Source organism: Oryzias latipes, chromosome 7, assembly GCF_002234675.1.
Source record: "Oryzias latipes chromosome 7, ASM223467v1".
Lineage (NCBI taxonomy): Eukaryota > Metazoa > Chordata > Actinopteri > Beloniformes > Adrianichthyidae > Oryzias > Oryzias latipes.
Genome location: NC_019865.2, coordinates 20,461,821 through 20,479,195, shown reverse-complemented (window position 1 = coordinate 20,479,195; position 17,375 = coordinate 20,461,821). Strand labels below are relative to the sequence as shown.

The window sequence follows — 17,375 nt, the reverse complement described above, 5'->3', positions numbered from 1 at the left end:
GATTTTTTTTTCTTTGATTTTTTGTTGTTGTTCTTGTTTATGTAACTAAAATATAAAGTTGTGAATAATTTATTGTCATGTTCATAAATGAGGATAATTGATTAATTTCAAGCATTACAGTCAAAGCGATAGATAGACAACTTTATTCATCCATTTGGGAGGTTCCCGCATGGAAATTGACAATTGCGATAAAGAATTCACAGAAATTTATCAAACTCATTACAGAAATGATTAAATAAGTAAAATTTATTTTGTATTTCATCAAAGTCGTTATGCTTTTTATGTTCACTTGAGCTCATATTGTGAATTTTCTTGCAGTTACAAACCCTGAAGAAGTCCTGCACCGTTACCAAACTCTGCTGAAAGAATTTTGATGGACAAAAAGCACGACCCTCAGGCCAATAATGTGTTTTTTAGAATTCTCCTTTGTACTGTTATGTACTTAAAACCTATTTCATTGTGATGAGACTTTGTATGCTGCAGACATGTATCATATTAAAGATTGTTGTTTTCACTGCTCTTGTTTCTCTTTAAACTTGCCTCATGTTACAAGAAGTAGTCAGGCCAGAATATTTTTTCACAATGTAGTTACTTTACCCTTACCAACAGGTTAGCATTGTCTCATGTGGTGAGGTCAGAAGACCAAGTGTGTTCATGTACACTGTACGGGATGGTAATACGTGTACATACCCAGCATTTACTACTGAAAGTACCATGTAATAGAGTGGAAATAGGGCTGACTTTCTTTTACAGTACAGTTTCATTGTACTTAAGGGGTAAGTACCAAGTAATATTCAAGTGAACATACCCGGTATTTAGTAATGAAAGTACCATGTAGTTGAGTGGAAATAGGGCTGACTTTCTTTTACAGTTACAGTTTCAGTGTACTTAAGGGGTAGTTTCTGTGGTAAATTCATGGTAAATACCATGAAACGTGCAGCGAGTGCAGACCTAAAGGTACTTTATTTGTACTTACCTTCTTCTTACATGTGGTAAGTACCATAAAAGACACCTTTGCACAACATGTAAATACCCAGTAAGAATATTATAAATACCCAGTATGTACCACATAGGTATGAACCAAATAGTACCATATAAATACACAGTAAGTACCATGTAAGTACAGAGTAGACACAAAAAGTACCATGTAAGTACCCAGTAAAGTACCATAGAAAGTACCATGTAAACACACTGTAAGTACCCAGTAAATTCCATAAAAAGTACCATGTAAGTACCCTGAAAGTACCCAGTAGTTACACTATAAGTACCATGTAAATACCACTTATGTACACTGTAAGTACTGTACTGTAAAAGAAAGCGTTACCGAGAAATGTTTAGGACTGACTGCAAGAAAAATAATGACTGAAAAAAAAAACTATTTCCATGATTCAGATCTTTTTTATAGTGACACAAAATATAAACAACAGTGATAAAATTGAGATTTAATAAAGCAACATTTTAATATACTATTGCAATATCAATATATTCACTTTCTTTAGGTTAGTACACAGCACACATCGTTACAAATAATGCTCCTCCCACGGGTGAAAAATAATGCACTTGTTCTGATTTTGTTGTGGGTTTCCCTGACTCCTTGCTGCTCTGCTATAACAGACAACAGTCATTTATCAGCAAGAATAATGCTAAAGGCCATAATAAAGATGACAAAGATGCACTAACAATTAGAATACAGATCCATCTGAGTGGAACTGAACTCAGACTTAAGTGATCCTTTGGTTCTGGGCTGGGTCCATCATGGCTTCCCTGAATGATAAAGTGTGTTATGCAGCTGTTATTCTGAAGTGCAAGCACTAAAAATTGTGCAATCCTATTTTTTGGATAAAAAAATATGCATTTACAGCCGGCACTTAGATATTCTACCTGCTCTTATCAACATGATAAGACGATTTTTGCCTGTCTCTCATGGTGCTCAGTAAAAATCTCTCAACCATTGGGATTATTAAAAGGATAAAATCTGTAAACACAAAATGTACAAAATAACACTTTTGCTTCATCAAATCAAAAAATCTTCTGAGAAAGATAACACCCGACTTCTCTAGCAGTCTCCGTGCTGGTTGATCGCTGTCTTTCCCCTTTGAAAAAAATACAAGCTGAGCCCAAGTTCTTCAAATTAGGGGGCTCAAGCGCAGCAAAGTCACAAGGCTGAAAGCTTTTTAAAGTTCGGTCTTCATGCAAGGGAGTATATAGTATTCATTGGAGACTGGAGCTCCAGACCTCCACTGAAATCCAAGTCTCTGACATCTCGCCTGGTTCCTGTGTACTGTCCGATAAAGGAGCCATCCTCTTCAAACTGCATCTCCCCTCCTTCTCCATATTCCACCAGACTGTCGTCACTGTCTACGCGTTTCATCATGGCTTCCACAGCTGGCTGGGCTCTTTGAAGCCTCTCCTCCTCTCTACCAAATGTGTACAAGTGACAGTATTTAGTGGAGAATTTGGCACAGTGACTGCACAACATCAGCAGAATACTTACATGTGCCTCCGAGGAAAAGGCAGCGTGGAGATATGTGCTATCCTAAAATATTCAAATGTTTATTTAAGGTCAGTTTGTCTGAACAAGAAAGAAACTAATTCTGAACATATTGACAACTGAAGTGTCAGTGGTGTCAATGTGTCAACATTTAGTCATGTCATACCTTTCAAGGGATCTGCAGTGTTTCAGTGTGAAAAGAACAGGGATGAGGGATCGGAGGAAATGTAGGGTAAAAAACAAAACAAAATAAATTTAGGTTGGATGCAACTATTTATTTTTTATTCAAAAACAGATTTCATTTGTTGCTATACAACACTATGTTAGCTTAGTCAACCTTAAAATACCCACATACATTTTTGAGGGTCGATTAATTTATCAGGTTGACAAACAAAAACAGTCTATCGATGGCAATAGCTGCCATCTTTGTAAAAAAAAGATTTTTTAGAGTATTTGTTTTAGTTCAAAATGGTCTAAACTGTGCTCTTGTGGATGACTATAACATAATCCTAATTAATCTTTACCATTACAAAATAATTTCTTATTTAATAGTCTAGATCAATTTACTGAGTTATAAAATTATGTTTTATAGTATCAGTTTGACTTAAAAAACATTTGATTTTCTGATAAATATGATGGTTTCATATGTTCAAAAAAATCTGAGTAGGTGCCCATACAAATAAGCCATTGAATTGTCTTTGATTTTTGATGTTATTAATATATATATATATATATATATATATATATATCTTTTGTGAACTTGTGTCCACAATGTCATTTTGACATATCAACTTTTTAATTTATTTAATTTATTAGGCATCGAAACAATGCTGTCATATAAACTTTCATACTTAAAACACTGGAAAAACATAAAAGGGATGTTTTTAACTGTTTAAAAATTAAAAATCATTGTACAATACCTAGGTAAATGTTTATTGCATTAGTAAAACTGTAAGTATTTGGATCTTATTTCATGTCATTGGTTTGCTGTAATACTTACCGATAGTCAAATGAACCTTCCTGATCTTTGTCATCTACAGGCTCCAGTGAAATGTCCTTTTTCTCTCGAACTGCAAAAACAGCAATTGTTAAATAAGGACATTAGGAAACAAAAGCAGTTTACCTTATCACAAGTTGGTCACTGTTGTCATAAAATGATTTATTTTACAAGTTATAATAACACAAAATGATAGTTTGAAATATCTTATCTTCATCTAAAAACATATCTACATTAAAACCTGTGATGGATGCTTGATAAAAATAGATTGAACTTGATATTTTGTGGCTCTTTTTTACCTGGGTATTTCCCGCCTCGACTTCTCTTGATAAAGCAGACTATGAGGAGGATGAGCACGATGAGAGCCACAGCACACATTATCCCAATGAACCAGCCTTGTGTTGTGATGTCCACCTGGTCCTGAGCGTACGCTGAGGGACATAAACACTGTTTAAACTGAAGGCAACAAAAGAGGGTTCATTTTGTAGACCAGACACAGCTTGAAAATCAACTGCTAACTACTTTCTGTGGTGTAATGGGGCGACTCCTCCGTATGCCACTCTCCAATTCCAATCCGAGTTCGGGCTGCCACAGAGAACCAGTAGCGAGTGTATCGGTCATACCGGCGGATGGAGAAGCTTGTCACATTAGGTGGGAACTCCTCAACTCTCATCTCCTCTCCTCTGGTAGCGTTCACTGAGATGAGAACAGGCAAATTTAAAAAAAAATATAGTGGCATTTTAAATTTAGAGGCAATTTTGATGCAGGTAAAATAAACGTCACATCCTTTGAAATTGGACACAAAATCATTTTAGACCTTCTTGAGGACATACTCCAGCTACATCCCATTACAGGCCACACCGTGTTGTCTCTTTGAGAGTTTGTTAAAGCGTGTGCTAGACAGAGCTTTCGCCTACATGTGTGATACTTCAGAGAGTATCCAGTGATGATCCCGTTGGGCTCCGCTGGCAGATCCCAGTCCACATAAATACTGTCCAGATGGCGTTGTTGGATTCTAAAGGATGTGGGGGCGGATGGTACTAAAAGCAGTAAAACACAGACATAAATGAAACAACACATGAAAACTTCCACTTTTTTAAAGTTTCAACTAACTCATTATTTTTGTTTACCTCCTTCAGGTGTTGAAAAGTGTATATTGTTACTCGGCGGCCCTTCAAATCTACTGTTAGCCACCACTATGTACATTTTATAGTTGCTGTAGGGTATGAGGTCTGTGATGACTCCAGATGGTTCCGGATCATTGTTTGGGAATATTTTGGACTTCATTCCTCTGTTGACCCATAGCCACCGCAACTGACTGCTGTCTCTCCAGTAGTAGACCTGAGAGATGAGAGGTGACGCACATCTTTTAAGATTTACTTGAATCATTGTTTTTGTTTAAGACTCAGGACTGAGTAATAAACTTGGCATGTTTTAGTTACGAGTCTTTTACAACAAAACACACTTCGACACGTGGACGGGCAGAGCAGAGCAGGAACTGAACCTTGATCTTCTGATCAGAGGTTGACCGCTTTACCTTCTGCGACACAGCTGCCCTTTAATCAGATTTAAATACTTGAAAACTATATCTAAGTCTAAACTGTATTTAAGTTTAGACCAAACTATAAACTGCAATGTCTTAACATTTCCCAGTAAATTGAATGGACAATAATTATACAGTTTACCGAAACCATTAACTGTAAAATTCTTCCTCTTGCTGCTTGTTTGATGAATAACCTATAGAATACCCTGCATTGTGAAAAGATTTATTTTTAGTAATCTGTAAACTATTGAAAATAAATAACAAATAAATACATTTACAAACTAGAGATGACCATTTGTTGTCTTTAAATCTTTAAAATACAATAAACCAAGACTTTAAAGTCCTAATTTATAGTATTTATCAGCTGGTGATGTATTCCTGTGAAATTATATTAACTAAAATTGTTTCTCAATCTGCATTATAGTTTGTCAAAATTACAGCAGGCATACCTTGTACTCTTTTAGTTCCCCCATGATGTTCTCTCGTGACACTGGGTCCCAGTGCACAGTGACCTGAGTACTTTCAATGTCAGAAATTCTCAGATTTAAAGGTGCTGCCAAAGGGCCTTCAGGAAGAGTGGAAAGAAAAAAAACTGTTTTTATTTGATAAATTTTCAATTGTCTTGCTAAAGAACAGGTATGACGCAGTGAGAAGATTGCAAAGTTTCAATATTCCATCACAGACATAATTTACATTAATAAATGCTGTTAACATCACTAAAAACGAAATTAATAGAATTTGTGGGACTTACGGTCTTCACCAGAATAACCAATGACAACAGGGGACTCTGGGCCCAGCCCAAAGTCATTGACAGCCTGGACTTTGATCTCATAAGGGGTGAAGGTGTCTGCATCATAGATGTAGTATCTCAGCCACTTTGTGGTTGCATTCTTCCACTCTTCTCTAGAATCTCTCCTTCTCCACCACACCAGATACTTCAAGTGTGGTCCGTTCCACTCTCTGTAAGTCAGAGGCTGAAAGCACAGCAGTAACAGAAGGTAACGATGTATTTTAGATTTACGCAATATCTTTGATTTTTTGCAGTTTAAGTCCTACCTCCCAGCTAATTTCCATGTTATTTCTCCATGTGCCCACACCTTTCACATTCTTTGGGATGACATCTGGGGCTGTGAAGGAAACACCAGATATGATTTTTGACGAAGAGAGAAGTTGAGCAGCAGATAAGGATCTGCCAGACTGGCCTTAAAAATATATATGTATTATATACTGTATGTATTATTCGCTTTTTTGGCTGTCATGATAAAGGAACAGTACATAAGATATTAGCTTTAACTGCTTATTGGATACGTACATTTTCCTATTTTATCATCACTGTTGACCCTAATTATATAAAAGTAGGTACAGCCATACGCTATGAACCAAATAAGGTGTAATGTCAAAGTTTTGCGCTACAACTTCCATCTCATGTCCCAAAGTGTTCAATGGGAAATACCTTTTCAACTCGATAAAAACTTGTATATGTTATTATTAAAATTTTGGCTAGATTTATGATGTTAGATAACATTTTTGTAACAGACAGACACCAATAATACACAGGGAGAGGTGATTGAGGAAGTTTTTATGCCTGATGAGCAATTTGTTTTGTTTTGGTTTGTTTCTTTAAAAAAGCAAAAGAAAACTTATCAATGGGGTAAGAAACATCGTCTTACCAATAAATGAGATAAATAAATGCTACGCACTATAAAATTTTCTCAAACCAAGATTATTTTGCCATTGAAAAACTTTTTTGATAAGATTGTTTTTCGTGCAAGACAGAAAATACGAATTTCATTCTTGAAACAAGGTCTTGCCTTCTCAAGATTCAGTTTTTGCAATGATAGAGTATTACGGAGCTTTTCTTTTTTAATAAATTTTATTTAGGGTAACAAAGCACCCCAAAAGTTCCAAATTTTCAACATCAAAGACAAAACAATTGACTTGTCCAACTTTACATGTACTCTCTCACCAACACACAAAGTTCCAGTTTGGTTAAAGTTGGATCATTAAAAATTATATAAAAAGACCAATCAGGATTTTTGTATTTTTCAAATTAAATCCTTTTCTACATTGTTACATTTAAGGATAAAATATTGTTTAAGGGTCAACATTTACGTTTGTTGGATAAATCTGGTGGGTGATCAGTAACCCTAAAGTCTAATACTAAGTCTAATACTAAAACCACTGCTGCTGTGTAAAATGCGTGCAAGGTTCACACTGCAACAGTTTTGCTTAAAAATGTAGATCAATTGTTAATCAATAGTCATGTTTATGTTGCAAATGCTCACACTGCTTGTCCATCTTTCTGCTCATGAAGACAAAGTGGGCAAAACTTTGGTAAAGAGAGCAAATTAAAGGAAAATTAGCACGAAATTTAAATCAAATATCAGGGATGCTTGACTATTACCAATGGAAACAAAGAATTACACTTCCTTTCTTCAAGTCCCCCAGCCAGTTCAAGTACCGATTGGGGAACCTGAAATAGAACACCAATGGGAGACCTTTTTGTGTAGAGTTTGTATATTCTCCTTGTGCATGCATGGGTTTTCTCCGAAGAATCCGGTTTCCTCCCACGGTTCAAAAACATTCTTCATAGATTAATTGGTTACTCCAATTTGTTCCGAGGTGTGAATGTGTGATTGAGGCCCTGCGACAGGCTAGCAACCAGTCCAGGGTGTACCCTGCTTTCGCCTACGAGTGGCTGGGTTAGGCTTCAGCAGCCCTGTGACCCCGAAAGGGACAAAATGGGTTTAGAAAATGGATGTAACATTTAACAGCAGGAAAACTCACGTGCACCACTGGTCTGGAAACGAGCTGATGAACGACTTGGACGACTGGCTCCAATAGCGTTAATTGCAATAACTCTGAACTCATAATAGGTAAATGGTGTGAGATGTAGGATAACAGAGTTAAGATTCCCTGGGTATGTAGACAGATTTCGCCATTTTCCAGGAAGCCAGTCATCATCATCATACTGCACCAAGTAATCTGTTTTAAAAAGATAGGTAAAATATATTTTAACAGAAAAAAGTACCATGCAAACACTTTAGTTTCAATTTGTAAGGTATAGTTTACAACTTTTACCTGTAATTGGGCTATGGTTGCTGTCACCAGGTACCCAACTGAGTCGTACACTGCGTTCAAATGGATCAGACAACTCCAGGTTAGTTGGAGGATTAGGACGATCTGGAAGCAAAGGTTTAAATATATATTTAATCCCTGGATTGTGTTTGATATGATATTTAGCCAAGACATACCCATCACCAGTAGGTGTGCAGAGGCAGACTTCTGGTCCAGCTCATTCTTAAAGACACAGGTGTAATTGCCCTCATCTCCTCTGTTCACATCAGTAATGACTAGATTTGATTCATCCAGAGAAACTCTGAGGACAAGAGGGGAGAATGAAGATGTTCGATGGCTCACACTTTAAGGGTATCTACAGTCGTGCAAAATATACAGTGTTAAAAATCAAATGACCGTATTATGTATTAAACATAAATACTCACCTCCAGCCAAAAGTGACTTGCTTTTTGTTTTTTATCCATGATGTTGTGAATGGAGTAGTGGCATCTGCTTTGACAGCACACTCAAGGCGCACATCACTTCCTCGGATTACCTTCATACTCTGTGGTTTGGTGACTATTACTATGGGCTCTGAAAATAATGGTGGGGAAGGATATTCAATACTAAATCTTTCGCACAAAACATACCAAATGAATGCAATATTAACCTTTGACCTCCACTCGGACTTGGTTCTCATCTCGTCCTGCAATGTTGCTGATGACACACACGTAAGTTCCCTCATCTTGTAGTTGTATCCGTTTGACCTCAAGAGTTCCATTACTGTGAGTCTTGAATCGAGTTCCCTCAAGATTGCCTTGTCCATATTTTGACCTGAGTTGGATTACCCATTAGAAATGTGGGAAAACAAAGACAAATGAGGGGTTGATTTATTTTCTTACTTTGTGGACTAAAGTGTCATTTTGCTAGGATCTTACCATCGCAGGTCAGGCACAGGAGAACCAAAGAAGCGACAGTCTAAAAACGTTCGACTTCCCTCTATCACTTTGACAACTTCATTTCTAGGCCCAATGATGCGAGGAGTTGAATCTGGAAAAGATAATATTGGTAACAGCCAATGAAGACATCCAATTAATTTGTTTATTGTGTACACACTAAAATGAACTTAAAAAGTGGACTACAGATTGATTCCTTTCACAGAATAATTAAACGTTGTTGTAGATATAGTATTGTAAATCTGTCTTTTGGCTTATTGTGAGCGGTGTTCCTAGTGGTTGGAAATCCTGTCAGCTTGACACCATCTCATGAGTAGAAATTGAACTCTAATGTATTTGCAGTTTGTTTAGCAAAGAATAAGTAAGGTAAAATGTGTTGTACCCACCTGAACTGTTATAACCAAAACATTCAGAGCTAGGCTTTCAGGTGAACATTAAAATATAAAAAAGAAAATAAAACCATTGCATTGTTTTTTTTTGCAGTGTGTTATTTTTGTTTAATCAACTGTTTCTTAAAAAATGTATCGTTAAATAAAATAAAATAAAATAAAAAATACCAGTAAGATCTGCTTACATCGTAATGCTTTTACTATGGGCAATTATTTGTGTGCGGTCAAAACACCACAAGGCTGTCTTGTTTTTTGTTTTTTTTAATAACCTCATGCTTCAATCTTATTAAATGCTGTGATACAAAGTCAGACACACACAAAAGAATACTTACGTAGTACGTTGACAAATGCATTGGCCAGTAGGTACCCATACTGATTGGAGGCGTTGCACTGGTAGACAGCAGTATTTTCTGCAGTCACACTGCGCAAAGTTATAGTATCCCCAGCCACCAGTCTGTTGGACTGTTGCATTGCATCTGATGATACCAAAAGAAAAAGGTATTGTTGGAATTTTTACTTTCTCAAAAAATATGGAATGTTTGATCATACCCTCAATTGGGTCCCCATTCATGAACCAGCTGATGGTGGGACGAGGAACCCCATCAGAACGGCACACCAGCCGCCCGGTTTCTTCAGGTGCCAGAATCAAATTTGTGGGTTTTTCTACCCAGAATGGAGCCGCTGTCAACAGCAGAGTTTACAGGTTACTTAAATATGTAACACCAAGCTGAAAAATAATATACCTTGTGAAATTCTGACCTTTGACTATGACAGATATTGTGTGCTCAATGTAACCTATCTTGTTGGTTGCAGAGCAGGTGTATTCTCCTGCATCTTCAAAAGCTGCCTTTGGGATCTGAATCATTTTGTTGAAATTCTTTATTTTCATACTGGGCGTCACTGCAAGCTCGTCTCCATCCTTTGTCCAGGCAATATGAGGAGTTGGCCTTGGTGATCACAAGTAAATGTTTACTTTGGATGGCTTTTATTGTATTAAGCTAATAGTTCTCATGCCAACCAGAAAATAAACTGAAAGTCATAAATCAAGGGAACACCTTGACATTTTCTAACACTCACACTCCAGCAGCTATACACTCCAGGAGCAGCTCCTCCCCTTGCAGGACCAGTTTGGAGCTGGACGAGCCCTTAGGAGACAACCAGGTGGGGGCAGCCTCAGCAATGGAGCGAGCTATAAAGAAACCCAGATAGAGGACTTCCTTTACACACAAGTTATGTAACAGGAAAAAATATCTGTCACTACAAACTAAAGTGATGCCTAAATAAAAAAAATAAAAAAAATGAAAAGAGCTAAGAAAGGAAGAAACCAGATTCATCTTAAGATTTGATCCCTTTCAAAAAACCACACGGGTTAGCAGATTTGAAGCATTTTTTCCACTCCCGTGTCTTGCACGATGAGGTTTAAACATGTGGACGGGTTAGTATTCTTAGGGTTGAAACAAAGCAAGTGTTTGTACTTTGAAAAAGCCACCAAGACCCTAAGTCAAAAAAACAGCAACAATACTTCTGTTTGCAAAAATTGTCGTTTACTTTTAGTAGTTAAGTTACTCACTTGAAAGCACTTTAACAACCACAGGTGTCTTCTGTTGAATTGCATTCTTGTGAGGGAAGCGAGCATTACAGCAGTAATCAACAACAGAGTCATTAAACAACACATTGGAGAAATACAGATCTCCATTGATTCCCATTGAAACCCTGCGGTCCTGCCGCACAGGCTGCATGGTGGGGAAAGCCGTCTGAATGGGCCAGTTGAACGGCCGTGCATATGAACCTAGAATCAAAAAGAATCACGGTTTGCAACCAGTTTATAATTGGCATGAACTGGAGTGTGTGTACATCTTTGTGCTGCAGATCTCAAGTTTATGCACTGGAGACTTACAGCTGGACATCCAGTAGGTTTCAGGTTTAGGTGGACCTGCCGGGGACTCACATGGCAGAACCAGGGGCAAACCTGCGCTGATGACTACAGGCTCCAGAGGCTCCCGTGGCCATACTGGAGGTCCTGCAGGAGCACAAGCATAAACTTATAATCAGCTAACTTGTTATAACAAGTATATATAGTATAAATAGTATAAATACTATTTGTGCCCCAGCCTTGGAACAGTGCAGCTAAGCTGAACATGTGTTAACAGAATGGAGAAATATTACGCTCACATTTAATCTCCTTTTGTAACATTAAATTATTATCAACTGAGAAAAATAATGTTTTACTTATGATACTGAAATCAGAAAGGAAATATGTCATTGACATTTGATTTAGGGTTATACCCATGTTGTCCAAGGCTGCACACATCAGTCACTGCACATATTCCTGTACTAGCAAAGACAGCAATTGCATTCTTTTTGATTTCTTGACTTACTGTACATTTGTAGGTTGATCTTGTGGGTGTACGCAGATCCATACTGATTGGAGGCAATACACTGGTACACTGCTTCATACTTTTCTGGATTATTTCGGGCATAGATTTCTAGAGTTCCTGAGCGCCTGCGCATCGACACCTGGGAGTCACGCGCCACATTGAAATATTTTCCATCACGCCTCCATGAGAAACTTCACCAAAAGATAGAAAAGATTGGTGAAGTGGAAAACAAAAGGGTACAGTTTTACAAAAACCCCTCCGTGTTGCAGCATGTCTTACGTAGGATGCGGGTTGCCTATAGCTTCACACTCTATGACCATTGTATCTTTGGGGTCCACAATATGGTCCTTTAAGGACTGCTTTATAATTGTTGGAGGCTGTCTGACTGGAGAAACAAAGATACAAAATTAGTTCTTCCCAAAAGATTTAAAGCAGGCAAACAGACACACCAGAGGTGACTGACTCACCATCGAGTGGAATATCCAGAGACCAAGCACTGTGCCATAGTAGCAACAGCAGCCCTGGTCCAACCAGCCTCATCATCTTTACAGTTCATTTAGTCCAGTGAGAATTTGGATCATCAGTTATATTCTGAACAAATTAAATGAAAAAGAATAAAATGTAAAAGAAAAGAAAATTGTTTGAGTACCAATTTTTTTAACACAGGTCAAAGGAATTCATTATAAGTTAAGGTAAAAAAAAAAGTCAAACTGGACTAAAGGAAATTATTTTCACTTTAGACTTTAAAAGAATGTAGAAGATTCTTCAAAATTTGGTTAAAAATAACATAAAAATCTATAACATAAAAATCTCTTGTTTTACTATGTTACTCCTCTCTGGTGGTATATATTTGTATTTCAGTACACTGAGAGTATCTATCAACTAGATGTTAACATAAAAGGCCTGGAAACCGCTTGTAGCTAAAAACCTGATCAGTTAGGTGAAGTACTGATATGCTGTTGCAGAAAACTTTGGTAAGAGCACTTACTATAAAAGATTATTTAATGTCCAAGCCTGAGAAAAAAATACATCCTTATGTGTCTTGTTTTCATATTGGTGCGTTCCTATATCATATTTTCCCATAAATGTGTAACAAACCCCACATCATATGACTGATGACACCAAAAAGTCGTGAGAACCTACCTTTTGTCGTGCACTGATAAATCAGGTCTTTCTCTGAATCTATCTCTGCCCAATGCATCAATAATCCAATTATTGTTCCCGGGAAATCATTTTTGTGTGCGCAGTTTGCCAATTAATGCCTCATTTCTCTAAATATCAGGTCAGGAACCCTAGACGAGTTGATACAAATCAGTAATTGAGTTTCTAGCTGTGACTGCCACTCATACTGTGCCCGATCGCCTCATGAATAATGAATGAGCACCATTCACCTCCTACACCTCACCCACTTTACAGCTCTGACCAGACAGGCTCTCGTAACTCTGATCATCAAATGCAGCCTCTTAAACTACATTTATAGGACTGTCTAAATATAGCAAGCTAACAATTCAGGCCAGACTTTATAATATTGTTTAGTTTCTGTATGTTCTTCTACAATTGCACCAACACTGTTTGTTTTAGTGTGTGATTGTGTTTAATGAAGAGTCTTAATGAAAGCTGCAAACAGCCTCAGTTTTGTGCTGTTTGCATTGTTGGTGGTTTGATGACATCAAAATGTGGGCTGCAGAGATCTTGGGAGCGCTGTAAGAAGGCAATGTTTGTTTCTGTCACATGAATTTTACATGACATATCTCAAGTTATGTGACGTCTGGACACAGATCTTCCAAATACAACCGTTTTGCTTTTCATTTCAGCCTTTGAAAAAGTAACAAGTTATTCATAACAATTTGGAGGACAAATAGAAAAAGGGGTTATGAAAACTTCAAATCCTGTAAAAGGTGGAGGAATTTCATTTCCAGGAAACGGAGATTCTGGGGAAGTTGTTCTAGCTTCAGACAAAAGACATCTGAGAGCTGTCGACAGATTCATGACCTGTGTAGGCTTTCAGGCATTCATTCACTGAACAAATACTTGCTAGCAAAGAACAGCAAAAGCAAAACAAAAAGGCTGCCAACCTTTTTATACTTTTTTACTTAAGAGTGTTAACTTTATTGGAAAGATTTTTTTTTTATTTGAAATCAAATCAAACAACACTGTTCTGGTCTCATTGTCCTCTTCCACGTTTTAAAAAGACGTCTTCAAGCTTCTTGGCACTTTGAAAAGAGTTCTCTGCTCGTGCATTGAACTGTTTGGCAGGCCTGAAAGTGATCGGTGCCATGCTCCAGATTGCACACTGTAGAGTCACAGCAGCAGATGAGCCAGATCAGTGACGACAAAAAAGTCTCTATACCCTTGGATTCTCCTCTGGCATGAGTGGCCACGGACTCGAGCAAAAGCAGATGACATGTGAGAGGGAGTGTTCAGCCAAACAAGCCCCCCGTTCAGGCCCACAGCGCCTATACCATTGCACATTAAAACGTCACTGCACCGAGAAAGCAACACAGAGGACAGGGGGAGCTGATGGTAGAAGAGAACACTGTGACTAACTATATGCTTCAAATAGGTGATGTTATGATTTTACGGACTGAACAGAACAGAGCCAAAAGTTTAACTTTTGTTTTCAATAGTTTAACTTAACCATCACAAAAATGGACTCTTTAACACCGGAGCTTTAGCTTCAGTGTTGACTACAGTAATTCTTCAAGCATTTACACAATTAACATAATTCCAGTGCATTCTGAAGCAGAGAAAAGCAGCCTTGCGGGTGTGCAACACTTTACTGCAGTGAAGTGCCTATGCATTTCATATAAATCAGCTGATTTTATCATGGAAAAAAGCTGCTTTGCGGTAGTAAAGTGCAATACATAACTACTAGTGTAGTACATTACTACACTTTACGGAAGTAATGTGTTGCATATAGGTCCAAAGCTGATATGAAAAGCCGCTTTTCTTCACGTCAGAATCAGCTGATTCAGATTGAACCTTTTAAGATCATTATCTACGTACAAACAGGGCGTTAACTGAACACCAACGGAACCAGCGGAACTTTGACTAATAATAATAATATTTACTTTAGTTAGCCCACAATGGGAAATTCCTCTCCGCATTTGACCCATCCCCTGGGGGAGCGGTGAGCTGCAGCTCAACCGCGCTCGGGAGGCAGCAGCGTTGAGGGTCCAAGGACCAAGAACCCCCACTGGGTGATGTTAATTGCTCGCCATTGGTAATTGCCCCTGGATTCCTGCGTGGCAGCCCTTTACCTTACCAACCGAGCTACCCAGCCGCCTTTAGGGACTCTAATCTAATCGACTAATCAGAGACTCTGATTTGGTAGTGATATGTTAATAGTGTCCTTTTCCAAAACACAGTGGTGCCAACTGTTGGAACATGATCCTGGAGGAGACATGAATGATTGCGATTTGTGCTCGGCTGCAATTATATGACACCAAGTTTTTCACATATTGGAATAAAGCTGATAAAGCCTAAAGCAAGCTTCACAAGATTTGCACCGTTTCAACGTATCGCACCAAGCCTCTACCAAACTGTAGGTGGTGGACATGTGCTAGTAAACTGTAAAAAAAGAAAGAGAAGAAGTCCCTCCCTGCTGTTCTCTTTTTTTCTGGCGCTCATCTGGTGTGAATGCCACATGCTGAATGCATAAAACCACGTTTAACGCATTCTTAAATGTGCAACTTATGCCTGGAGTGACTGTCCTTTGAAAGCGTGTGTTAGATGTCGCCGCTGATGCTCCAGTGTAAAAGGGTTACATCTAAAGGATGTCTTTGAAAACAAACAGAAATATTAACCCTTTTTGTTTCAAGTTTTTCAACCATAGTTGTTCATATGCTTTTAGCCAATTATGGATGGCATCATAAGCCTTATTTAACATTTGATCTCAGATTATCGATTTAAAAGATGACACAACTGTGGAAAACTTAACAGAAAAAATGATAACTAAACAAGAAAAAACAATAGATGAGATAAATGATAAAATAAAATAAGTAGAATTCAGCTACATGATTGACTGTTGGGGAGACAACCATATAAAGAACGTAAACAAATGTCTTCAAATACTATGACACTGTAGGTATTTTAATCATGTCATTGGACAAAATATAATGAATTTTGAAGTTTTGTTGACTAAATAGCTCATAACCAAAGAAGAAACAAACTATGGGCATGTGTAGCCCTACGTCATCAAAAACAATCCTTTTTTTCTACTCTCTGCTGATTACATGGATTGCAAGAAAAAAAGTTTGTCCTAAAAAAGGCCAATAGAATTGGACACTCTCAAAGTGTAAGAAAGAGAAGAGATGAAAGTTAAACATATTAATTTTATCATTCCACTTTTCAGACTAATTTTGCAGATAAATCTGAGGAAAACCAGATTACCTATCAGATCTGTCTCTGGACTCCCAGAGGTGGACACCTGTAAGAAAAAAAAAAATCCATGCAGGTGCAGAGAGAACATAAACTTGAATCCTAAGCTAGGTATTTTATTATGTATGTGATGCAACATTTCTGACCATGACATCATAAGAATTGCAATAAGGAATAATTTTGTAAGAGAAATTATGGTCTGAGAAATTAGGTCATGAGAAATAACAAATAAATCACAACAATATAACTGTTGTATCAAGTGTACTAACTTCAGACACAAACACTGCTAAAGCTTCTTGTCGATCATTTTAAAGCCAGTTACCAATATAACAATGCACACGGATGCTAACAATATATATTTGAGATTTTGTACAATTAAAGCACTATACCAAATTTGAAAAATTTTGACTTTCAGAAGTCATTAGTGCAAAGTATTTGTCACTTTATCTTAGCTATACTGTAACACTTTGTTTTTAATTTCAGTCACCACACAATGGAATGAATAGAAAAGTTGATTAGGTTTTAGATAAGGAGCTACTTGTGTAATAAAGTGACATCATCAACTCATCATCCCCTATCGTCTATTTAAAACTTCTTGCTCAAGAAGTTGAATGTACTCTGACACTTTGTGCAAAATAAGAATCACACAGTTAAAACAAAGCACGGCTGTGATAAACATAAGCTTGTACCTTTAGATCCTGTGAAAAGCAGTAGCTATCTTCTGCTGTCACTGAAGCTGGGTAACAGCATCTCCACACTGAGCGTCTCCTTTACTCAGTCCTATTTTTCAGTTTGTCATGTTAAAACAGAGGCTGCAGTGGGACCACATCCATACGGTTCACTAGAATGGCTGTCTCCATCTAAGGTCACACTCCTGGCAAACGTGGCTCAAGTGACTGTGATAATAAACCCATTGTGAAATCCACACATGGTTTTAGACGTCACTTTCAATGTGTGGACGGTGTAAGAACAAGCAGAAGACCAGTGTTGCAGCCTTGTTTCCAGGGTTCAGGTATAGCTGGCTAGCACTTAACTTTATTCAAAGTCCTTTTTTTTAGGAAGTTAGGAAATTTGGGGGGTTTCTTGAAGTGGGTTGTTTCTGATTTTCAGTGACTGCAACAGGGGTGGGTCACTCACCCTGCATCCTCACTCTGGCTGGCACAAACACACACACAATCATTCAC

At 37.7% G+C, this 17,375-nt stretch overlaps 1 protein-coding gene across 4 annotated transcripts; it reads right to left on the bottom strand.

The window, feature by feature from the left end:
- Positions 1 to 1,378: 1,378 nt before the first annotated feature.
- On the bottom strand, positions 1,379 to 17,177 carry LOC101164207 (neurofascin). 4 transcript variants are annotated; one of them, XM_023956760.1, is made up of 28 exons: positions 16,881 to 17,100; positions 16,204 to 16,240; positions 12,279 to 12,402; positions 12,091 to 12,196; positions 11,812 to 12,002; positions 11,331 to 11,453; positions 11,004 to 11,222; positions 10,511 to 10,622; positions 10,193 to 10,380; positions 9,983 to 10,114; positions 9,766 to 9,909; positions 9,027 to 9,138; positions 8,759 to 8,922; positions 8,535 to 8,682; positions 8,286 to 8,410; positions 8,113 to 8,214; positions 7,819 to 8,016; positions 6,088 to 6,158; positions 5,783 to 6,005; positions 5,481 to 5,596; positions 4,619 to 4,829; positions 4,406 to 4,528; positions 4,011 to 4,184; positions 3,788 to 3,919; positions 3,492 to 3,561; positions 2,658 to 2,669; positions 2,495 to 2,536; positions 1,379 to 2,417 (listed from the first exon to the last, which is right to left on the bottom strand). In XM_023956760.1, exons 3-28 carry the CDS (start codon positions 12,352 to 12,354, stop codon positions 2,189 to 2,191), a joined length of 3,543 nt encoding a protein of 1,180 aa, XP_023812528.1. In that variant the 5' UTR covers positions 12,355 to 12,402; positions 16,204 to 16,240; positions 16,881 to 17,100; the 3' UTR covers positions 1,379 to 2,188. The 4 variants fall into 4 exon arrangements, with proteins under 4 accessions (XP_023812528.1, XP_023812531.1, XP_023812529.1 ...); XM_023956763.1 differs by lacking the exon at positions 2,658 to 2,669 and having other exon boundaries at positions 16,881 to 17,177; XM_023956761.1 differs by lacking the exon at positions 16,204 to 16,240.
- Positions 17,178 to 17,375: the final 198 nt, after the last annotated feature.

What these genes read in the sequence shown, in the direction of transcription:
- LOC101164207 (XM_023956760.1), bottom strand. Translation starts at nt 12,354, where the DNA reads ATGATGAGGCTGGTTGGACCAGGGCTGCTGTTGCTACTATGGCACAGT. An exon ending in GAATGGGGACCCAATTGAGG is followed by an intron (nt 9,910 to 9,982) that starts GTATGATCAAAC and finishes TGGTATCATCAG; the next exon opens with ATGCAATGCAACAGTCCAAC. An exon ending in CCTGTGCCTGACCTGCGATG is followed by an intron (nt 8,923 to 9,026) that starts GTAAGATCCTAG and finishes AATCCAACTCAG; the next exon opens with GTCAAAATATGGACAAGGCA.